Source organism: Hyla sarda, chromosome 12 (assembly GCF_029499605.1).
Source record: "Hyla sarda isolate aHylSar1 chromosome 12, aHylSar1.hap1, whole genome shotgun sequence".
Classification (NCBI taxonomy): Eukaryota; Metazoa; Chordata; class Amphibia; order Anura; family Hylidae; genus Hyla; species Hyla sarda.
Genome location: NC_079200.1, coordinates 45,610,020 through 45,634,579, shown reverse-complemented (window position 1 = coordinate 45,634,579; position 24,560 = coordinate 45,610,020). Strand labels below are relative to the sequence as shown.

The window sequence follows — 24,560 nt, the reverse complement described above, 5'->3', positions numbered from 1 at the left end:
CTCTTTCCTAGGATTGTATCCACCTTTTCCAGCCCACCGGAGCACCTGAAAGCTGAACTAATTTATGCAGGAAAAGTCATCAACTGCCGAGCCGAGAAGTTCTTGACGAATCGAATTTACTGTAAGTTCGCTCATCTCTAATCAGCAGCATTCCACTTATAGTAGCGATAAGAATTTACATTGATGTTTTATAGTTAAAGCAAAAAGTATCATTTGCACTATATATTTGCTGGGGAAGCTGGGTACAAGGTTTTGGTTTTATTTTTTGTAACTTTTGAGAATATTGTAAATGTAATGTTTTTTTTTCTTAGGTAGGAGTCAGTTTTATAATCTTATTATGCAAATTGCTCTAAATCTATAAGACCTTTGCACTACAAAGTCTAAAATATCCACCAGCAGCCATGTTTGCCAGGAGAACACTGACTATTTGCTGGTGCATTATAGGATTTCCTGTGTGAAAAAAAATAAAAATAAAAAAACATCCCACATCCAGCATAAGAGGAGGATGCGTGGAAGTTGACGCTGTGAATTTGCCTTGCTACATGTAATTGAGCATGCAACTTAGAGCCATAAATGTTATTTTCTCAGGGCATGTCCTCTGGATGTATGCAGATATAAAATGAGGCTTCCGGATCCTATAGGGACCTTATTGACCTTGTGAATGTTTATTCAGGAAAAGTTGTGATATAGGAACAAGGTATCTGGACGTGCTTGAATGTATTCTAGGATAGGTAACACAATACTGAGTGTCTGCACATACAGTAGGAAGCCTTATAGTTTATTGGGGTTTTTATTGGGTACAAAAAGGTATTGTGCTGAAGTTTATAGGTATCGACTAGATGAAATGCAAGAGACAGCTGGCTTTGAAGGGGTATTTAAAAAAATTAAAAAAAAAAACACCTTGTCTTCAAAAATCTGTCAATTTTTTTTTTCTTAGCCCTATCCCAGTGTTTCCCAACCAGGGTGCCTCCAGGTGTTGCAAAACTACAACTCCCAGCATGCCTGGACAGCCAAAGGCTGTCCAGGCATGCTGGGAGTTGTAGTTTTGCAACATCTGGAGGCACCCTGGTTGGGAAACACTGCCCTATCCAAAGATATCCTCTCTGGATCATCTGTTTAAATAGGCTGCAGTGCCCTATTCACTTGAATGAGACAAAAGTGCAATACCTTGCCCCACTGCTTCTAAGGCTACATTCACACGTCAGAATTTCCGCATAAAGATGCAGAATTCTGGCCAAAAAATGTGGACGTGGAATGCTGCATCTTTCTGAATATATGCAGAAATTCCAGTGTAAGGAAAATGGGGATTTTCTATCATTGCTTTGGTTACATTTCGTGAGTAATCCACGCGAAATCGGCATTTGGATGGAGGAGGAGGAGGAAAAAAAATAAAAAATAGACCCATTGACTTCAATGGGATTCCGCATCACAATTCCGCACGAATTTAGGGTAGGACCTTTCTTTACATGGAATGCAGAATTTCCGCAGAGGAAAGACCAATGCGGAAATTCTACTGTGTGAATGGGAATCCCATTGAAGTGTATTGACTCTAAATTTATGCGGAATTAGATGCAGAAATCCAGCCGGAATTTCCATCGTGTGAACACAGCCTAGCAGTACATCCATAAAGGGACGAGTAGCAGTAATCTGCAACAACCACATAAGCACCATGACCCCTTCAAACAGCTGAGCCTTAGGATAAATCATTCATTTTACAAGGCCGGATAACCTCTTCAAACCCGTTCCCTTGACTCCGGCTTTTGCCAGCATGGTCATGTGTGACAAATGTGTTGCAGAGATTACTGCCCCATTGCTATGTATAAAATGTGCTGAGATTTCTGCAGTGTGTGAATATACCTTAAACTGCCCTGTATAGATGTGGTCAGATATTCAAGAGTGCAACTGCAACATTAAAGGGGTACTCTTTTACTCTCAGGATGTCGTGTACAGGCGACAATATATCTAAAACTGCTGAGCACAAAAAAATAAAAATATTCATCCACTATATGAACTTATCAGCTAGTAATGTAGCATTTTACCATGGTTGCATGCACAGGGTGGCTCTTCTGTATAAATTACCATAGTTAAAAAGGAGAACGGTCACCCGTTCACCCGCACTATAACCCGATACACTGAGTTATAATGTGGGTGAACAGGAGACCGATGTGGGGTCTCAGACTGCTATAATTACCTGCAAACCAGATCCCCGATCCCCCGAAGGTCCCCCTCTTCCAGGGCTTGCGCAAGAGGGGGAACTTTGGGGATCAGGGCTCTGGTCTGTAGGTAGGTATAGCAGTCCACGACCCCGCATCGTTCTCCTGCACTATAACCCGGTGTATCTGGTTATAGTACGGGTGAACATTTTCCTTTAAAAGGGGTAATCCGCCCCCTAAACATCTTATAACCCAATATACAAAGGATAGGGGATAAGATGTCTGACCATGGAGGAGTCTGGACACTGGGACACTGGGACCCCCCCCCCCCCCTGCGATCTCCGGGATGGCACCCTGGCGTTCTGAACACTTATGTCCACAACGCGTGCTTCAGCCAGAGTTCTGGAAATAAATGTTCAGAACCTCGGGTGCCGTCCAAGAGATCGCAGGGATCTGGCCGCTGGGATAGGGGATAAGATGTCTAGGGGCGGAGGACTCCTTTAAACTTCTGAAGCAGGTGTTAAGTCAGGGCATTACTTGATTGGTGATCACACACTGCCTGACATCCCGCCTAAGGGTACATTCACACAGGCAGATTACCTAGCATACGCTGTAGAAATTTCACCGGTAATCCACCCATGTGAACGGCCCCCCAATACCCATGCAATACCTGCGCTTTCAAATTGCAGCCCTCATAATAGCTATTCCCTCTATGTGGGACATGGGCACATGTTAAAACGGCTGCATTCATTTCTTATGATCTTTATTGATGTGCAGTTTACAGCACTGTGGGAGCAGGGTCTGAATGTGTTTCATTACTAAATATTTCTTTGTTGTTTGCAAAATTGTTAAATGGTTAAGAACAATAAAAGCTTTCTTTTTTTTTTACTCGTTCTGTTCTTTATTAAAAACAGACCACAGAGATTCAGTTTCAGTAATATTACAAAAACAAATCCAGATCTGGTTCACTAGCAATTGAAAAGACAACAACTTGCTGCTTCAGTCCCCTCCCCCCCCCCCATGTGATCAATTATGCACCCAAAGGGTTTACATGCATGTTAAGTTTTGTTAATCCATGATGCCCTGTGACAGTAGTCTCCCTTTGGATACAGCCCTATCGCTGGTCGCAGTATGGCGGTGACAATAACAGCTCAGTTCTCAAATTAGAAGTGTTTGCCCTGGGGTGCCCTGATTACACAAGGGAGGCTGGAGGATGAAAAACATTAGCAGCAGCTGTACATAACATACATCAGGGCTGAGAATAACGTGTGCTCGGAAGGCTTCACTCCATGTTCATTTCCATAATTTCTTTATAGACATGTTCTTCTCGCTGTCCTTCTGCATCACCTGAAAACATTAGCCATATGTTAATGCCGATTTCCGTGTATGTTTATCGTGCACACATTTCTTTTCTTAAGTCAAATTTAATAAATGCTTCAAGTTTGGCTCTATGGGGAAGATGTATCAAAACTTGTGCAGAGGAAAAGTGGAGCAGTTGCCTATAGCAACCAATCAGATGACTTAAAAATTAAAACAAACAATCTAGTTAGTAAAGGCAACTGCTCAAATTTTGCTCTGCACAAGTTTTAATAAAACTTATTAAAAGTAGCAGCATTATAGTTGTAATACAGGTATCAAGCTTGCAGAAGCAGCATCTGTGTAAGACTCAGGATTCAGCTTTATTTTTAAAGGGGTAATCCGGCTTAATACATCTTATCCCTATCCGATTGTGGAGCAGCCCCCGGCATTCTGTGCCCCCTAGAGACGTCATGCCACACCCCCTCCATTCAGGTCTACTTTAACTTCGTCAGTTTCCAGTTATTTGAGGGAGCATTGTGGGTTTTTCTCTTTTTAACAGAAAGATGCCAACAATTTTGTCCACCTCTGTAGGTCAGACACTGCCAAATCTGTCACTTATCCTTATTCCTCTAGACAGGGGTGAGAGTTCTTTAAGAGAAAACCCCTTTAACCCCCTTTTTCCACTTTTGTTTTTTTCCTCCATACCTTTTAAATCCTTTAAATTTTGCACCTAAAAATCCATTTGATGGCTTATTTCTTGCACCACCAATTCTACTTTGTAATGACATCACTCATTTTACCCAAAAATCTACGGCCAAACGGTAAAAAAAGAAAAAAAAAACGTTAACTTTTTTTTTTGCAATGTTATAGCTCCCATAGGGGACTAAAACAGGCAGTACATTGATTCAATACACGGATTAATGCCATTGCATTGATCAGTGTTATCGGCGGTTGATTGCACCAAGCCTGAAATCCAGGCCTGAGCAATTAATCGCCGATTGGACGTGCAGGAAGCAGGTAAGGCACCCTCCTGATGCCTCCTAGCTGATCGGGACATCGCGATTTTACCAAGATGGTCCCGATCAGCCCGACTGAGCTGCTGGGAAGCTTTCACTTTCGCCGTGTCTAAACAGTTAATTCAGGACATCTGCCTGAACGGCAGTGTCCGGCATTAGCCACAGGTCCTGGCTGCTGATAGCAGAGGGGACTGTGCGGGTAGGATGCGAGCGCAGCAATAAATATATATATCATATGGACAGCTACAATGAAATAGTCATTAGTCACTTGCTGCCTGAACAATGGGAAGCATGAAACTGAACATACAATGTGTGATTCATGAGATTTTTGAGAGAAAAACATTTTTAATAATGCCGCCCCTACAGACTAAAACAGGTCTACCAATCAAAGCCAGCAGAAAGGAGAGACACTGACAGGAAGGGATCCAATGACTGTGAGCCCAATCCCTGGCCAGTGCTATAATAGACATTATTGTAATATGAAGCCTATTTCTATTATTAGTAGAAGCCACCATCTTACCTTTGCTACTGCCATTTCAAAGTCTTCTTGTGTGACATGTACCCTTCTTTCACGGAGGGCGTACATACCCGCTTCTGTACATACACCCTGTAAGAAAGGAAAAGATTACTCTTGACAGCAGGCGGGTGGGTGAGCATGGTATTGCTACATCCTTACAGATGTATATAAGTAGGGAACAATGAAAATTCATTTCTCAAGTGAACTGGAAAGTCTAACTGCGAGACAGTGGAAATGTTACATGAAGTATATGATAAAAACACCACATATTGGGTATAATAGACAAAGGTTTCACATGTAAGCAGCAGATACATCACTAAATGTGATCTGTTTGCAATTATAGAGATCACAATGGATTCCAAAGAAGTCACCACAGTACACACGCTTCAAAACAAAATTAAAAAGACAGGAAATAAAAACAGCTCAAAAAATTTCTGGCATCTATTCCTACAAGAAATACTCCCAAAATGTGGTCAACGTGTAAGATTTTGGGAATGGGTGTTAAACGCAGAGATTTCCAAGGAGTAAACTGGGATTTCACAATAACGTTCACATCTGTTTCCCAGTGATCTGTATCCTGAGACTGTGGGCGGTGATGAGAACTGTAGGGCTGTCTTACAAACATCCATCTGCTCCCTATTAATCTGTCATCTGCAAGGCCCTGGGTGCTGGGCCAGGAGAACAGAAACGCCTCCAGATTCACTTGCAAGACTGAAACAAAGTATTCTAAATAGGTCTCGAGAATCTTACCTTCACCTCTGCTCCGGATGCTCCAGGCATGAGCTCAGCTATTTTACGCAGGTTGATGCCACGAGTCAGATTCATCTTTCGGGAATGAATTTTCAGAATATCCAAACGGGCCTACGTAAAGACGAAAAACCTCAATTTGTACCCTTACCATAACTAAAGTAGGGAAGAATCTGTACAAGAGCATATAAAGCCCATAAACTATCCTCTGTACTGCATTCACCTGCTTTAAAGGGGTATTCCAGGCAAAAAAATTTTTTTATATATCAACTGGCTCCAGAAAGTTAAACAGATTTGTAAATTACTTCTATTAAAAAAATCTTAATCCTTTCAGTACTTATGAGCTTCTGAAGTTAAGGTTGTTCTTTTCTGTCTAAGTGCTCTCTGATGACACCTGTCTCGGGAAACGCCCAGTTTAGAAGAGGTTTGCTATGGGGATTTGCTTCTAAACTGGGCGGTTCCTGAGACAGGTGACATCAGAGATTAATTAGACAGAAAAGAACAACCTTAACTTCAGAAGCTCATAAGTACTGAAAGGATTAAGATTTTTTAATAGAAGTAATTTACAAATCTGTTTAACTTTCTGGAGCCAGTTGATATATATAAAAAAGTTTTTGCCTGGAATACCCCTTTAAAAGAACCAGTATTAAACAGGAATATCAACATGAGGCAGCAGTTAAAAAGGGATTATCAGATCAAAAAGAAAATAAAACTCTGCCATTAATAATATTACCTTATTGCTGCCCCCTCGCAATCATTCTGTCTCTGCTAATGTTTCTTGATTTCGAGCTCCAATTGTGCAGATATGCCCATTTAGTTACTTGCCCTATTTTTCATTGTACGTGCCGGACAGAAATTATAAAAATTTCCAGTAGTCAGTGCGGCTCCCTTCTTACTGCCGGGGAACTCCTACTGGCTGCTGTATCCAGCCCCCAAGATACATGTGCACAAGCTGTGTTTACCAAAACACAGCTTTCCCTGCCGGCCGACACGTGACACCGATTGTCACAAAAGGAGAATGAGTTTGCTACTTTGACATCACTACCTGCAGCAAGCAAGGCCCCCTAGCAAGTACAGTGGTCCCTCAATATACGTTGGTAATCCATTCAAAATGGACCATCGTTTGTTGAAACCACCGTATGTTGAGGGATCCGTGCAATGTAAAGTATAGGACAGTGGTCTACAACCTGCGGACCTCCAGATCTTGCAAAACTACAACACCCAGCATGCTGGGAGTTGTAGTTTTGCAACATCTGAAGGTCTGCAGGTTGAAGACCACTGGTATTGGAGGTTATACTCACGTGTCCCCACCGCTCCGGACCGTCACCGCTGCCCTGGATGTCGCCTTCCATCGCTGTCGCCGCATCCCCGAGGCTCCGGTAAGGCCTCTGCTTCCCCGGCATCCGCGCTCTCCGTCGCCACCATCACGTCGCTACGCACGCCGCTCCTATTGGATGACGGGACGGCGTGCGCAGCGACGTGATGACGACGATGGAGAGCGCCGACGATGCAGGGGATCCCGAAGAGGACACTCCGGAGCCCCGAGGACAGGTAAGTGATCGTCAGCGGACCACACGGGGCACCGTAAACGGCTATCCGGTGGCAGCTGAAGCAGTCTGCGCTGCCGGATAGTCGTTTATGCGATGGCCCCGACAAACAAGAGCATCGTATGTTGAAATTATCATATGTCGGGGCGATCGTAGGTCGTGGGGGGGGGGGGTCACTGTACATATGTCACATGGTCTTTGTCTCAGGAGGCCGGGAGCTAGAGTGAGAGGGAGCTAATGTGGAGACAGAGTGGAAGAGGCTCCAGAAAGTGGCCCAGAACATTACATACACGTGCAGGACTTTATTAATAAACATGCAAAGAGGGGAATAACTCACTGTAATTTTTATAACTGGATAACCCCTTTAACACTTCAAACTTCAATGCTGCCAATAGGGACTGTATCAAGAGTTAAAATAACGTCTACTAGTGCAATTAGCAGAAAATACAGACAAGTACAATGAACAGGAAAATACAGAGTTCATACACCACAACGGCGCAAGCAATTACCTCTTCATTAGGAGGGGGGAACTCTATCTTCCTGTCAATGCGGCCTGGGCGCAGCAAAGCAGAATCCAATATATCAATTCTGTTGGTTGCCATAATGACCTGGGAAGGAACCACCAGGGTGGAAATATCAGTTAGTCGAATACAAGAATATACTTTATGCCAGTGGTCTTCAACCTGCTGACTTCCAGATGTTGCAAAACTACAACTCCCAGCATGCCCGGACAGCCGTTGGCTGTCCGGGCATGCTGGGAGTTGTAGTTTTGCAACATCTGAAGGTCCGCAGATTGGAGACCACTGCTCTATGCAGCTTAACACTTCCACTAACACAAGAGAATGTACTCGAATAGAAAATAACTAGAGATGAGCGAACTTACAGTAAATTCGATTCGTCACAAACTTCTCGGCTCGGCAGTTGATGACTTTTCCTGCGTAAATTAGTTCAGCTTTCAGGTGCTCCGGTGGGCTGGAAAAGGTGGATACAGTCCTAGGAGAATCTTTCCTAGAAATGTATCCACCTTTTCCAGCCCACCGGAGCACCTGAAGGCTGAACTAATTTACGCAGGAAAAGACATCAACTGCCGAGCCGAGAAGTTCGTGACGAATCGAATTTACTGTAAGTTCGCTCATCTCTAAAAGTAACACTGCTAAGCAAAGACAACATCTAAGCTAATATTACCAATAAGTATGCTTGTTATACATCCGCTCTGAAGCAGCTCTAAAAGTTTTATGGTATAATGTTTTTTTACTGATGTCGCCTGATAATTTTGGTCCCGATATAAAACAGGTTGCCCTCCCCATTCTCCCTTCTGATCTGACATTAGGCATGGAATAATGATTTTACAAATTACATGATATACTTTTAGGGATAAGTCATATGACTGACAGGTAAGGAAGGGTTTGAGGGGTTAGGGGACTCCTTTGCTATTAATAGGTGAGGTCTCACCATTAGGCTTCTGCAGTCATATGTATAGGCTGCTATGTTAAAGGGACAGACAACCCTCTAACTTCATGTAATAAAGATGATGTGGGTGGTGCGGTGGGGTCCTGTTTTCATTCTGAAATGTGTGGGTCTTGCTCTATTATGAGTTTGCTTCTGCTAGTAAAAGCTGCATATGCCATATTAAAGAGGTACTCTGTGGGAAATTTTTTTTTTTTTTTTTTTTTTTTTTTTTTTTTATCAACTGGTGCCAGAAATTTAAACAGATTTGTAAGTTACTTCTATAAAAAAAAATCTTAATCCTTCCTGTACTTCTAAGCTTCTGTATGCTCCACAGGAAGTCCTTTTGTTTATTAATTTCCTTTCTGTCTGACCACAGTACTCTCTGCTGACACATCTGTCCATGTCAGGAACTGTCTAGAGTAGAAGCAAATTCCCATAGCAATCCTCTCCTGCTCTGGACAATTCCTGACATGGACAGAGGTGTCAGCAGAGAGCACTGTGGTCAGAAAGAAAAATTCAAAAACAAAAGAAGCATACAGAAGCTTAGAAGTACTAGAAGGATGTTTTAATAGATTTCATTTACAAATCTGTTTAACTTTCTGTCATCAGTTGATTTAAAAATGTTTTCCAGGGGAGTACCCCTTTAAGGATATCATAAATTGTTGCTTCATCTTAATTCGGGCATGTCTATAATCCTAATCATATGAAAAGTATGTTTTAAAGGGAATCTGTCAGAGTCTACCACACTAACCTGTTGGTACAGGCTGGTAATGCGGGTGCCACTGAGGAGAAGGACATTTACCTATCCCCAATTCGTGGCCCTGTTTGCAGTGGTTTTGCAATGGGGTTGAGTTTTCCTGCTATAACCATGTTCATGCAAATATAACCTGTTATGTCTTTCAGGGGTGTGGAAATTTTATAAAAAACTACTTGTCCACGGGACTAAAATGGAGCAAAATCTACTTGTCCCTCATGACGATCCACTTGTCCGGGCAATTTTCGCTTTTACGCTCTCATTTTTTCCTCCTCGCCCTATAATAGCCATAACTATCTACTATAAGGATATCTTTTAATTTTTCAATAACATTCTCCGAACTAAAAAAAAATATATATATATCTATATCTCAAGGGAAGTGAAATTGAAATAGTAAAAGATAATTTAGCAGATTTGGTGGTTTTCTTTTCTGCGCCATTTACCTTGTGGTTGAGGTAACATGTTAGTTTTATACTTTAGGCGCCTGATTACAGCAATACCAGATTTGTATCGTTTACGTCATGTTTTACTAATTCTGAACTTTTTCAAATTTTTTTAATTGCCATTTTTTAACCCCTGTAGCTTTATTTTTTTTCCGCATACCAGGCTGTATGAGGGCTCATGTTTTGCGCCATAATCAGTTTTTTGTATCGGTACCATTTAGGTATTGATCTGACTTTTTAAATCGCTTTTTAACTTTTTTTTCTGGGATATTATAAAAATTGCAATTCTGTGGTTTGATATTTTTAAACATTTACCGTACGGGATACATAATGTTATATTTTAATAGGTTGTACAATTACGCACAAAGCGATACGAAATATGTTTATTTTTATTATGTTTGCATGTTTTTATATAGGAAAAGGGGGTGATTTGAACTTTTAACATGGAAGGGGTTAATGCAGCGGTCTTCAAACTGTGGCCCTCCAGATATTGCAAAACTACAACTCCCAGCATGCCCGGACAGCCAACAGCTGTCCTGGCATGCTGGGAATTGTAGTTTTGTAACATCTGGAGGGGCACAGTTTGAAGACCACTGGGTTAATGTGTGTCTTTCAAACTTATATTAACATTTTTTTTTTTTAACACTTTATTACACTTATATGAGGAATCATTAGATTCCTCCGACAGATGAATAGATTCTATTGAACTCTATTAATCTGTGTGCTCTGTGATCCATTGATAGAGCCTGGTCCAGCCAGGATCTATCAATGACAGAGTGGGACAGCAGGGAACAGAGGTAATTCCTCCGGCTACCTCCATAGTGGATCTCCCCTCGCGATCGCACTGCGGGGGGGCGATCCACCCCACTAGCCCACCAGGGAGCATTCACATCTCCCTTTAGGCGCCGCTGTCAGCTTTGACAGCGGTGATCTAAAGGGTTAATAGCCAGCCGCGACGATCGCCGCATGCTGGCTATTAGCGGCGCCCCCCGGCTACAGAGAACAGCCGGGGGCTGCAGAGTATGGAGCGGGCAGGAATCCGGAGCCCGCTCCATACTCCCCTGTGAGCGCCGCATGCATCTCCCCATGCAGACGTGCCTCCTCCCCTCAGCTCTCTGAAGCTACAGCTGGGGGGAGTGAAGGCAGAGGACGCAGGTCTGCACGGGGAGCAAGAAGCCACGACCCCTCATCACCCCGGACGTCTGCAGAGCAGGGGAGAGAAGACAAATACACAGCTTCTCATCTCCCCTGCTCTGCTTCGGAGGAAACAGGTTTTTACAGCCGGGGGGCTGCAGAGTATGGAGCGGGCAGGAGTCGGGAGCCCGCTCCATACAGTCTGCAGAGGTCAGCAGCGCTTGTGAGGTCCGGCCCTGCTTGCCCGAAGCAGGGCTAAGGGCCGGACAATTTCACCTGCCCGGCGCCCGAAACTGCTTGTCCCGGGCGACGGGCGATAGGAATTCCACATCCCTGGTCTTTGCTTAAGGCTTATACTAATGCACCCTTTTATCTTGCTGGGTAGCATTAGGGTTTCACCTGTGAGGCCTGCTATAAATGAACCAACCAGGGGTGGGGCTTGTAGCTTGTCTACTCCCTCCCATTGTATGTGTGCTTAGATTCACACTGGAGGTGACTGAGGAGCAATCTGCAAGCCGGGCCTATGGTTGCTGTATTTTGGTCCCTGGTTTTATTTATCTGGCCAGGTAGGTTAGCTGATAGGTCCCGCACCATCTGAGAAACCTTGGCGTGGTGTGCGGGCTCAAGTGTGTCCTTCATATAAGGATATACTGGCTAATGTCTCAGTTTTACATCAGTTTTGAGGGTTAGCTAATGTCATTGTTTACATTAACCACAGTAGTGAAACCATATTGTGATCCATAGGTGCAGGTCCTCCACTCCAACATAGGTGCACAACTGCACCTTGTATCACATCAATGTAAGTCCCTGTTTGCAGTTATTCTCCTTATTCAGGTGCTCCAGGAGCACGTTAACGTCACCGCTGCAGCTTACTCACTCGGCTCTGAGCAGGCTTGAAGAAGCAGCAGCTGTGACATCAGTGTGCTCCAAGGGAAAATGCTAGGAAACACTATGGGAAATAAGATGACTATTGGGAAAGAGATAAGTTACAAGAATATATATTTGTATTACACCATGACCGCTTAGGTCGGGCAATTTAAAACATTGTATTAATGCATAACATACCTTAATATTCTTTGTCGCCTCAAATCCATCCAGCTGGTTCAGCAGCTCAAGCATGGTACGCTGCACTTCACTATCTCCACCAGAACCCCCCTCCAACCGCGAAGATCCAATAGAGTCAATCTCATCCATGAAGATAATGGAAGGAGCATGCTCTCGAGCCATGACGAAGAGTTCCCTCACCATGCGAGCTCCTATTAACATACCACATCACCCCATAAAAATGCATGTAGTTTAGCACTTTCTAGTAATCCACTTACTGTTGGTACACAAAGAAACTTTACTTGCCTATCTATAATAGAGCATGTATGTAGATGGTCATATTATGGGTCAGTGTGGCAGCTGTATACTTATAGCTGAAGGCTGGATTGGATCGTGATGTTAAAAGGTTACAAGAAAGCTTCCTTTCTGGAAAATGTTTCTTAGACTAGTGTTTCCCAACCAGTGTGTCTCCAGCTGTTGCAAAACTACAACTCCCAGCATGCCCAGACAGCCTCCGGCTGTCTGGGCATGCTGGGAGTTGTAGTTTTGCAACAGCTGGAGACAGCTGGAGGCACACTGGTTGGGAAACACTGTCTTAGACTACACATGACGGGATCCAATCCAGTTTTGGTCTCTAAATATAAGACTTCTGCATGGCAAGGAATGTATCCTCACTCAAAGTCAGTAATCCCTTGGAATTTCCACGGACAATGATCCCACAAACGTAATTTCAGAAAAAAATTATACTTACCCTCCCCAATAAACTTCTGAACAAGTTCAGATCCAGACACACGGATAAATGTGCAGTCTGTATGATGTGCAACAGCACGGGCCAGTAGTGTCTTGCCAGTACCTGGGGGTCCATACAAAAGCACTCCCTATAAGAGAATATATAAGATAAATTATTAGGCTTCTAAACAGTGGTCTTAAGTGTGCGAACCCTCCCAATGCCCTATAAATGTAATATACTGGGGCATATGGACAATGGTTGTCATTAGGGATCGACCGATTATCGGTATGGCCGATAATCACGATTTTGGGCATTATCGGCAATTACCTTGCCGATAATGCCCCGCCCCCCGCACCCCCCCCCCCCCCCACCGCGACCTCCCCCGGCCCACCGCACCGCGTCGCACCCCCCACCGTAGTGCTGGGCGGTATACCGGTATGGATTTTTGCCCATACTGCTATACCGGTCGGGCCCCTCCCCCACCCTCCAAGTCAATTAAAAAAAATTAAACTTACCCGTAATGGGGATGGTCCGGGCCATCCATCCATCCATCCTGTAGTGTCCGGCGGCATTCCGGGTGGAGGGTGAACCGGTACGGGCTGTCCTTCTCCGGGGGTCATCTTCTCCACTCCGGGCAGGCTCCGGCCTAGTACACTGCATAGACGCCGCTACGCTGTGACGTCAGGTGCGTCGCTGCACACGGGCGTCACTGCGCAGCGGCGTCTATGCTGCGTTACTAGGCCGGAGCCTGCCCGGAGTGGAGAAGATGACCCCCGGAGAAGAAGGACAGCCCGGACCAGTTCACCCTCCACCCGGAATGCCGCCAGACACTACAGGAAGGATGGATGGCCCGGACCACCCTGACAGGCAGGGGGAGAGAAGCGGGTGGCGGTGGCGGCCTATGGCACCGCAAAAGCCACTGCAGTGCATTGATTTAAAGCGCCCGCTTTAAATCAATGATCTGCAGCGGTGTCGCGGGGGGATAAATAGCCGATAACTTACACCGGAATATCGGTATAAGTTATCGGCTATCGGCCCTAACCTCCACCGATTATCGGCATCAGCCCTAAAAAAACGATATCGGTCGATCCCTAGTTGTCATCAATCATCTGTCTTCATAACACATGCTGAAACTCTAACCTTAGGTTGTGCAATCCCCAGTGCCTCAAATAGTTCAGGGTGCTTGACGGGGAGCTCGATGACTTCCTTGATCTCTTTAATCTGTTTGTCCAAACCTCCAATCATCTCATACGTGGAATCTGGAACCTTCTCCACCATCATCAGCGACACCAGCGGGTCCACCTTGTTGGGCAGGATTTTGTGCAGGGTGTAGCTGTCATTCCTTAAAGCAACTCTACAGTTTGGGGTCACCTAATAGAGAATTTGGAGTCAGCAACAAACCTGGTAAAGTGCATATACTACAAATCCACAACATAAGCTTTTCTGGAGATAATACTTACATCATTTATATCAATGTTTTTGTCGATGTCTACAACAAACTTCCCCTCAGGATGGACCTAGAAGGTGACAAGTCAGTTTGTTACATAAAATTATTTCCTATAGGGCAACCATTGACCAATGTCAAGAGGTATCCACTCACCTTAACCAACACCTTCTTCTTGTCCATGGCTCGCACCACTTCTCCAACATAGGATCCCTGTTCCTGGAGTAACTGCAGCTCCTCACGGAGCAAACGCACTGGAAAAAGCAGAGGTATGGTATTTATTTCATTCATACAATAGTCACTCTAAAAAGATACTACTATAACCTGATTATTTTTGCCAGGAGTTGTACGTTTACGGCAGGCTAAGTGAACTGAGAAGCCAGCACTCACCATCAATGACAGACATCAGTGATGATACTATTGTTGGTCAATTTATAGGGTTTACTCGGGATTAGAAAAGAAAAAAAATACACCAATCTGCTCAGGTTGTGTGTGGCATTGCAGCTTAGTACCACTAAAGTGAATGGAGCCATGTTGTAATGTGTTCACTAGCAATCCATTTTTAAGGTTAAATGAGCTGCTCGTGTTAGGTGCCCAATCGGCGGCACCCCTCCCCCCAAGGCAATCTTAGGGTGCTGATCAGTTACCATTGCAGCTAAAGGCCTTTGAAAGGCCACCGGGCCCTCTATGGTAATTCTGCAGATACCTTGAGCAGGCTGTACCAGCAGAAGACTGGTCTAACTGACCAATGCTATGCTATAGCCAGTAAAAGCAATCTGATCATTAAACAAAATAAAAAACACACTTATTTGATATCAGAATTGATGATTTTGGTCACAGTTTATCAGTAAACAATTTAATTAAAAAAAGCGATCAAAAAGGAGGAGGGAGACTTAATTAACTTGCATTGCACAATGTCCCTTGTGTGATGTGGCCAACTTCTGGTCTGAGCCGGAGTGCAGCAGAGCAGAGGAGTCTGAACTTGTGTCGAAGAGTGGCAGAGGCATGCAAAACATTGTGCACGGATGGAGAGACATCATCACCCCAACTGAGAGAATATTTGTATCAGGGCTAGGAGCACATTATTAAATATATGGTGGTAGGGATCGACCAATATAGTTTTTTTTAGGGCCGATACCGATTATCGGTGGGGGTTAGGGCCGATAGCGGATAACTTATACAGATATTCCGGTATAAGTTATCGGCTATTCATCCCCCCCCCCGCGACACCGCTGCAGATCATTGATTTAAAGCGGGCGCTTCAAATCAATGCACTGCAGTGGCTTTTGCGGTGCCATAGACCGCTGCCACCACCCGCTTCTCTCCCCCTGCCTGTCCGGGGTTCCTGAGTCCTATCACCATTTGCTCTAGCAAATCACTATGATGAAAATGCACCTCAAATGATATGGCATAGAGCAGTGTTCCTCTATCAGTTTCTCTCCGGCTGGTGCAAACACCCATCATGCCCTGACTGCCGGGGCTTGTTATGTGTTGTAGTTTTGCACCAGCTCAATATCTGCAGATTGGGCAGCACAGGCTTAGAGTTTTAGTAAGGCCCTGTTTTTGTAAGTGTATGTTCACACTGCGGAATTCCGCAAGTAATATTCCGGACAATGAACGTTAGCATCTGTGTGAATGGGTCTTCCACGAGACCCGATCACACTGCGGAATTTCAGCGGCGGAATTGTCCGCACAAAGAAAGAACATGTTCATTCTTTACACGGAAGTCCGCGAGCACTGAATAGCTGTCAATGGTTATGGAGCAGTGCCGCGCGGTCCTGCCGCCAGCTGCCAGGCTGAATCTCCGATCGCTGAATTCCGCGAGCAGAGATTCAGGGTAACATCGCTCATGTATTAGAAAAAGGAAATCTGGAAAGGTCAATTATCAATCAACTAAGGTGAGAGGGAAAACCAAAAACACAGTGACCATTGCATATCATAACGGATGCTCTTTGTCCAACACAGACCCCCACAAACATGGAAGCCATGACATCAGAATGAAAAGCACCCAATATGTATTCCGCCTGCTCACCTTTTGCATTGAGCTCATTTCTCTGGGCTTGAAGACGTCTCAAGTTCTGGCTTTTTTCATTGACAACCAACTAGAAAAGAAAACATCAAATTGTTGACATCAATTTGGATCCCAGTAAGTTTCTAGGTATAGCTGCCATTTACCGCACGCCTACAGTCATCTGTAGACAGGCAGCAAGTATTTTATACATGGGGTACATTCACATGCAGATATGATTGTTACCAACTATATTTGGATTTTTCAATCATGATGTACAATCAGATGTATGGATAAGGTTTTGGTGTTCCAGAAATATTTGCAAAATCTGCAGCATGTGAACATACCCTCTATGCCAGTATTTTTCATCCAGGGTGCCTCCAGATGTTGCAAAACTACAACTCCCAGCATGCCTGGACAGCCTTTGGCTGTCCAGGCATGCTGGGAGTTGTAGTTTTGCAACACATGGAGGCACCCTGGTTGGGAAACACTGCTCTTTGCACTGTGTACTGAAGAGCCAGAGATACACGAGTACAGTGCTCACAAGCTCCAGCTCTCCCATGGACACAAATCTTCAGAACATGGGGAAGCTGGGGGAGAGCTTGTGGTTGGACCACCCGTAATAAGACATTTAGCCCCTATCCTGTGGATAGGGAACAAGACATAAAGTACTGGAGTTCTCCTTCAACTTGTAAAAGATACAAAATCACAGTTTTACATCCATAACAGGCAGTAGGGAAGTAAGGTTTCATTTCTTACCTGCAGATCCTCGATCTTTGACAAATAATACTGACGCAGGCCAGTGCCACCACGAATCTCATCCATATCCATCTGTATATCAAGAGAAGTCATGTCAACATATATGGGTTTTTTTTCCTTTAAGAAACTACAATCTAAGCACATGAACCAAAGCAAACCTTCCCTTTAAAAGGACCACTTTCTGTAGAATCTGCCTATAATGTATAGGTCACACAGATTAGACCCTCAGCAGATCCAAAATAATAAGAGTAGCGGGAATCAAACAGGTCAGGTGTGACGCAGCCCTGAAAGGAACGTAAATATTCTGGGGAACATTTATCAAAACCTGTGTAGAGGAAGATTGGTGTATTAGCCCATAGCAACCAATCAAATTGCTTCTTTCATTTCACAGAGGCCTTTTCAAAATGAAAGAAGCGATCTGATTGGTTGCTACGGGCAACTGCACTAATTTTCCACTACACAGGTTCTAAGAAGTCTTCCCGTGTCTCATATCCCTGTGTATAACATACAAACGGCTCTATCATATAGAATACAGCAGTGACTGACCAGTGTTTCTATGGGTGCATTCACACCACGATTCCTCCATACGGTGACCGGATCAGGCTGGAGATGTGAAAACCAGGCGATCCCGTACCCCGTAGGAAAGAATTGGGTTATGAATGCACCCTTACCTGTATATTCGTGCAAGACATACTTAAACAAAGACCAGATAATTCCCGCTACAGGGCGTATGCATACGTCCTGCACGGGCTCCCGCGATAGAACCCCATGTCATATTGCGTCGGTCCCGGCTTCCATCAATGGTCTGGACACCCGGCTAATACCGGACATCACCGATCGCGGTGATGCCCGGTATTAACCCTTCAGATGCGGCGATCAAAGTTGATCGCCGCGTCTAAATTGAAATAAAACATTGCCGGTTAAGGCTGCAGTCACACTTCGTTTTTACATTACGGATGCCAGATCCGGCCGGGGGAGGGGCAAACCGGGCTCTCCCGTACCCCAGCCGGACCGGCGCTGAACTCCATTAACTTTAATGAGCCGACCGGAGTCAAACAGTGACTCCGGTTGGTAGGGCTGGGCGGTATGACCAAATATGTGTATCACAGTATTTTTGTAACTTATGGAGGCTCCACGGTATTTCTTTCTCACCCCCTCGCCCAAATCATGTGACCCGCGAGCGCTATTCTGCTCCCCCCCCCCCCAATCACGTCACCCGCAAGCACTGCCCTCCTCCTCTTTCTTGGGGGCCACCGGCGTTGGAACTCTATACTGTACGCCAGTGGTCTCCAACCTGCGGACCTCCAGCTGTTGCAAAACTACAACTCCCAGAATGCCGGGACAGCCAACGGCTGTCCGGGCATGCTAGGAGTTGTAGTTTTGCAACAGCTGGAGGTCCGCAGGTTGGAGACCACTGCTGTACCCTAGGCCCGGGCTGCAAAAGATAAAGAAAATAAACTTTAACTTACCTACGTCGGCCTCACGCTGTTCCTTGGGACTGGAACGTCGGACAGCCGTCAGCCTATCACCAGCCAGAGCGATGTCCCGCCCCAGCCAGTGATTAACCTATCACTGGCTGGGGCGGGACATCGCTCTGGCCGGTGATAGGCTGACGGCTGTCCGACGTTCCAGTCCCAATCACCGGCCAGAGCGATGTCCCGCCCCAGCCAGTGATAGGTTAAACGCACTGTCCTGTAAGAAGCCCGCCAGAGCTCCTTACATGACAGTGGGCTCAGCCTATCACTGGCCTGGGTGGGATATCGCTCCGGCCGGTGATAGGCTGACGGCTGTCCGACGTTCCAGTCCCAAGGAACAGCGTGAGGCAGACATAGGTAAGTTAAAGTTTATTTTCTTTATCTTTTGCAGCCCGGGCATAGGGATACAGCGTACAGCAGTGGTCTCCAACCTGTGGACCTCCAGCTGTTGCAAAACTACAACTCCCAGCATGCCCGGACAGGTGTTGGCTGTCCGGGCATGCTGGGAGTTGTAGTTTTGCAACATCTGGAGGTCCGCAGGTTGGAGACCACTGGTGTACAGTATAGAGTTCCATCGCCGGTGTGAGATTTTTTTCACAGGTTTGAATTTATTTTATTTTTTTTTTCCAATTTTGTAAAGTTGAATGCATCATGATTTTTAGAAGGTGATGAGGAAAAAATGAAAATGCAAAAACCCTGCGTCCTTAAGGGGTTAAACCAGTATATATATTACAAGTTCAAGGACCTAATGCAATGTAATTCAATGCACCCACAGAATAAATGCTTTGAAGGGACTTTCACGTCTATTTAAAACATACAGGTAGAATTTGGGTTACAGTTAGGGCCCATTCACACTACGGAATTTCAAAGCGAAGACGTTTGGCTTGGAAGTTCCAGAGCAACAGCCTCCCATTGTGTTTGATGGGATTGTGCTCCACTGTAGAATTTCTGTGGCAGAAATCCAACTTCTGGACTTCGCCAAAAGAACATGTTCATCCTTTTGGCGGAACCCACGCAGAAATGCGTTGTCATCTATTGCATGTCCAAGCACTGACTCCGGCGGCACCTGCCGCAAACAGAATGCCCTGTAGTGTGAATGGGCCCTTTCCTTGGCTAAAGGACGTGTGTTGTATTACTGCATCACAGCTAATGCAACTGGATGAGGTCTTGATGCCACCTGTTTGCTGCCTCCACCACAAGTCCATCCTGGATACATTTCCCATGTCTTTCAGGTCACTGTAACTTGTGGGTCGCAGTGTAACCACCATCAATTTAATAAGATGCAATGCAGTCCATATGACAACCATTTTGCCCATTTACATAAGTCTTCTTTGTAAATGCATTAAAAGTACAAAATTGTGCTGAATTTGGGAGTCACTGTATACATACAGTCATGGCCGTAAATGTTGGCACCCCTGAAATTTTTCTAGAAAATGAAGTATTTGTCACAGAAAAGAATTGCAGTAACACATGTTTTGCTATACACATGTTTATTCCCTTTGTCTGTACTGGAACTAAACCAAAAAAGGGAGGGAAAAAAAAACAGCAAATTGGACATTATGTCAAACCAAACTCCAAAAATGTGCTGGACAAAATTATTAGAACCCTTAACCTAAAATTTGGTTGCACAATTGAAATCAGTTGCTTCCTATAACCATCAATAAGCTTCTTACACCTCTCAGCCGGAATGTTGGACCACTCTTCCTTTGCAGACTGCTCCAGGTCTCTTATTGGAAGGCGCCTTTTCCCAAAAGCAATTTTAAGATCTCTCCACAGGTGTTCAATGGGATTTAGATCTGGACTCATTGCTGCCACTTCAGAACTCTCCAACGCTTTGTTGCCATTCATTTCTGGGTGTGTTTTGACTTATGTTTGGGGTTATTGTCCTGCTGGAAGACCCAAGATCTCGGATGCAAACCCAGCTTTCTGACACTGGGCTGTACAGTGCGACCCAAAATCCGTTGGTAATCCTCAGATTTCATGATGCCTTGCACACATTCAAGGCACCCAGTGCCAGAGGCAGCAAAACATCCCAAAACATCATTGTACCTCCACCATATTTCACTTTAGCTACTATGTTCTTTTCTTTGTAGGCCTCATTCAGTTTTCAGTAAATTATGTTAATGATGTGCTTCACCAAAAGCTCTATCTTGGTCTCATCTGTCCACAAGACATTTTCCCAGAAGGATTTTGGTTACTCAAGTTCATTTTGGCAAAATGTAGTCTTGCTTTTTTATGTCTCTGTGTCAGCAGTGGGGTCCTCCTGGGTCTCCTGCCATAGCAGATTCATTTCAATTTAAATGTTGAAGGATAGTTCGCGCTGACACTAATGCTCCCTGAGCCTGCAGGACAGCTTGAATATCTTTGGAACTTGTTTGGGGCTGCTTATCCACCATCCGGACTATCCTGCGTTGACACCTTTTGTAAATATTTCTCTTCCGTCCACTCCCAGGGAGATTAGCTACAGTGCCATGGGTTGCAAACTTCTTGATAATGTTGCGCACTATGGACAAAGGCAAATCTAGATCTCTGGAGATGGACTTTGATGATATTTTTCCACAATTTTGCTTTTCAAGTCCTCAGACAGTTCTCTTCTCCTCTTTCTGTTGTCCATGCTTAGTGTGGCACACACAGACACACAATGCAAAGACTAAGTGAACTTCTCTCCTTTTTATCTGCTTTCAGTTGTGATTTTTATATTGCCCACACCTGTTACTTGCCCCAGGTGAGTTTAAAGGAGAATCACATGCTTGAAAATCTTATTTTTTTTACAATTTTGAAAGGGTGCCAATAATTTTGTCCAAACCATTTTTGGAGTTTGGCAACATTATGACCAATTTGCTTTTTTCCTCCTTTTTTGGTTTAGTTCCAATACACACAAAGGGAATAAACATGTGTATAGCAAAACATGTGTTACTGCAATCCTTTTCTGTGAGAAATACTTCATTTTATAGAAAAATTTCAGGGGTGCCAACATTTACGGCCATGACTGTACTTTACTTATCCTGTACTGATCCTGAGTTACATCTTGTATTTTACTCCTAAACTGCACTCACTATTCTGCTGGTGGAGTCACTGTGTACACATATTACTTATCCTGTACTGATCCTGAGTTATATCCTGTAGATCTTTTATTAAAATTTCAAACATAACAATAAAAAATTACAAAACATAAACATACCATATCCGACAGAACATATCAATTTAGCGAATCATAAAACCAAACACCATAGCATAAAATACAACACCGGTCCACCCCACACTCATTCCTGCACACAAACAAATATATACAATATTTACAAAAGACATATTCCTATAATACCCATTATACCCATACCATACTAATAAACTATATACACTAATATACACTAATACTAAATGTGAATATGTGAGTTATATCCTGTATTATACTCAAGAGTTGTACTCACTATTTTGCTAGTGGGGTCACTGTGTACATACATTACATTACTTATCCTGTACTGATCCTGACTTACATCCTGTATTATACTCCAGAGGTGCACTCACTATTTTGCAGGCTCCCAAGAGAATTCCTAACATGTTAAAAGTTTGCACAGATCTTGCGCTGATCATTTGCATTCTGTTATGAGTGATCTTTACATCAAGCACTTTACAATAACAATATAAAGGAAAACCTAACTCCGCCCCCTACATAAGATACAGCTAAGATATCAGAGATGTGCCAAACAAAAGGCAGAATTATGAATACAGCTCTAGTGTATAATACAGGTCATGACTGATACAATATACCTTACTAAACTTATGTCCTGGGTTGACTATATATTTATTATATATATATATATATATATATATATATATGATCCATGTCAGATATGGTGGAGCCAACCGTCAGGGATCTGTCCATTCCCAGGACCCCCATGATCAGTGGGGGTCCCAGTAATCAGACATCCATCACCTATCTGTTGCAGAATTACAATTCCCAGCATGCCCTGACAGCTGCACTGTCAGGGCATGCTGGGAGTTGTAGTTTTAAAACATACCCTTTAAAAGGGCAGCACTCAAAATCACAAGCAGCCACATGCCCCTATCCTGACTGACCTGTAGAACTACAAGTCTCAGCATGGCTGGGACTCGTGGAGCTGAGAGGAGTAAAAGCTATAGGTCGGGCATGTGGATGTAAACACGCACCGACAACCACAACACAGGAGCCATGGACGGGGCAGCCGTACGCTATGTATCTCTACAGTAACATACTACAGCACAATACACACGTAACACCGGTACCTGCTCTGCTCCTTCCCCCGCCATCTTGTATTCACCCGGCGGAGCCATTCTCTGTTTCACCGTGACTCAGGACCGGAAGCGGTCCAGACGTAGTTACGTACAACCGGACTTCCTGCTCCTACCATAGAGTCTTGTTGATCGTCAAGAACGTTCTGTGCATTTTTCTTGAGCTCTTGAGCGCCACCTGGAGTACAGGAAATATTGACTGCCAAGTGAATTCGTTGAAATACTGTACAGTCACAGGAGTTAGTGCAGTGTTTCCCAACCAGTGTGCCTCCAGCTGTTGCAAAACTACAACTCCTAGCATGCCCGGACAGCCGAAGGCTGTCCGGGCATGCTGGGTGTTGTAGTTTTGCAACAGCTGCAGAGGTTTGAACACCAGTTTTAGTGTTCCTAACTTGGATCTCTGCAGCTGTTACAAAACTACAATTCCCAGCATGCACTGACACCCTGCTTCACGCTGATTGGTTGCTATGGATCCCGAATTCAGTTGTGTGAATAAGACCTAATTTTGAGTCGTGTTTATATGTGGTGTTTTTTCACTTGCGTTTTTCTCATTACAAGTGATGATTCTTTTGTCATTTCTTTAGAGGTTTTTGTATTAAAGGAGTTGCTCAGTCTAAAAAAAAAAAAAAAAAAAAAAACCTATCCCCTATCCGCAGGGGGGTCCGATCAATGGGACCCCCGCTATCTCCTGCCCGCCACATGAATAAAGTGTGTCGACCACGGCACGAAGCGGTGGCAGACATGGCCCCTCCATTCATCTCTATGGGAGAGCCGGAGATACAGCGTTTCCGTATCTTGGGCTCGCCTTTAGAGAGCCGGAGTAATAGATCGCGGAATGTCTCATTGGTTGGACCCCCTGTGATCTTACACGTATCCCCTGTCCACAGGATAGGGGATATATTTTTTTTAGACTCGATAACTCCTGTCAAGGATGTATGGGAATAAAAACTTTTTTTTTTTCAACCCATAGAGGTCCATGGGAGAAAAAATGCCAAAAAATCAGCAAAGACAAACCAGGCACAGATCATACTGCAATTTCTATTAAAGGGGTACTCCCGTGGAAAACTTTTTTTTTTAACCCCTTAAGGACTCAGGGTTTTTCCGTTTTTGCACTTTCGTTTTTTCCTCCTTACCTTTTAAAAATCATAACCCTTTCAATTTTCCACCTAAAAATCCATATTATGGCTTATTTTTTGCGTCGCCAATTCTACTTTGCAGTGACATTAGTCATTTTACCCAAAAATGCAAGGCGAAACGGCAAAAAAAATCATTGTGCGACAAAATCGAAGAAAGAACGCCATTTTGTAACTTTTGAGGGCTTCCGTTTCTACGCAGTGCATATTTCGGTAAAAATGACACCTTATCATTATTCTGTAGGTCCATACGGTTAAAATGATACCCTACTTATATAGGTTTGATTTTGTCGCACTTCTGGAAAAAATCATAACTACATGCAGGAAAATTTATACGTTTAAAAATGTCATCTTCTGACCCCTATAACTTTTTTATTTTTCCACGTACAGGGCGGTATGAGGACTCATTTTTTGCGCCGTGATCTGAAGTTTTTATCGGTATGATTTTTGTTTTGATCGGACTTTTTGATCACTTTTTATTCATTTTTTAATGGTATAAAAAGTGACCAAAAATGGAATTTTTTTGCGCGTACGCCATTGACCGTGCGGTTTAATTAATGATATATTTTTTATAGTTCAGATATTTACGCACGCGGCGATACCACATATGTTTATTTATTTATTTTTTTACACTGTTTT

The 24,560-nt window shown here is 44.0% G+C and overlaps 2 protein-coding genes across 6 annotated transcripts in view; one reads left to right on the top strand and one right to left on the bottom strand.

Annotated features, from left to right (window-relative positions):
• Nucleotides 1–985, top strand: part of SMARCD2 (SWI/SNF related, matrix associated, actin dependent regulator of chromatin, subfamily d, member 2) — a 77,985-nt gene extending 77,000 nt beyond the window's left edge. For 3 of the 5 annotated variants that reach the window (XM_056549261.1, XM_056549259.1, XM_056549260.1), the window contains exon 14: nucleotides 312–985. In XM_056549261.1, the coding sequence (XP_056405236.1) occupies nucleotides 312–353 (42 nt within the window). In that variant the 3' untranslated portion in view covers nucleotides 354–985. The remainder of the gene's footprint in view (nucleotides 1–311) is intronic. The other 2 variants (XR_008849381.1, XM_056549257.1) reach the window with 1 other exon arrangement.
• Nucleotides 986–1,014: 29 nt separating this feature from the next.
• Nucleotides 1,015–22,935, bottom strand: PSMC5 (proteasome 26S subunit, ATPase 5). Its single transcript, XM_056549264.1, has 12 exons — nucleotides 22,783–22,935; nucleotides 17,045–17,116; nucleotides 16,310–16,379; nucleotides 14,434–14,531; nucleotides 14,294–14,350; nucleotides 13,974–14,204; nucleotides 12,855–12,981; nucleotides 12,125–12,315; nucleotides 7,789–7,887; nucleotides 5,736–5,846; nucleotides 4,989–5,075; nucleotides 1,015–3,500 (listed from the first exon to the last, which is right to left on the bottom strand). Exons 1-12 carry the CDS (start codon nucleotides 22,828–22,830, stop codon nucleotides 3,447–3,449), a joined length of 1,245 nt encoding a protein of 414 aa, XP_056405239.1. The 5' UTR covers nucleotides 22,831–22,935; the 3' UTR covers nucleotides 1,015–3,446.
• Between the last annotated feature and the right edge of the window lie 1,625 nt (nucleotides 22,936–24,560).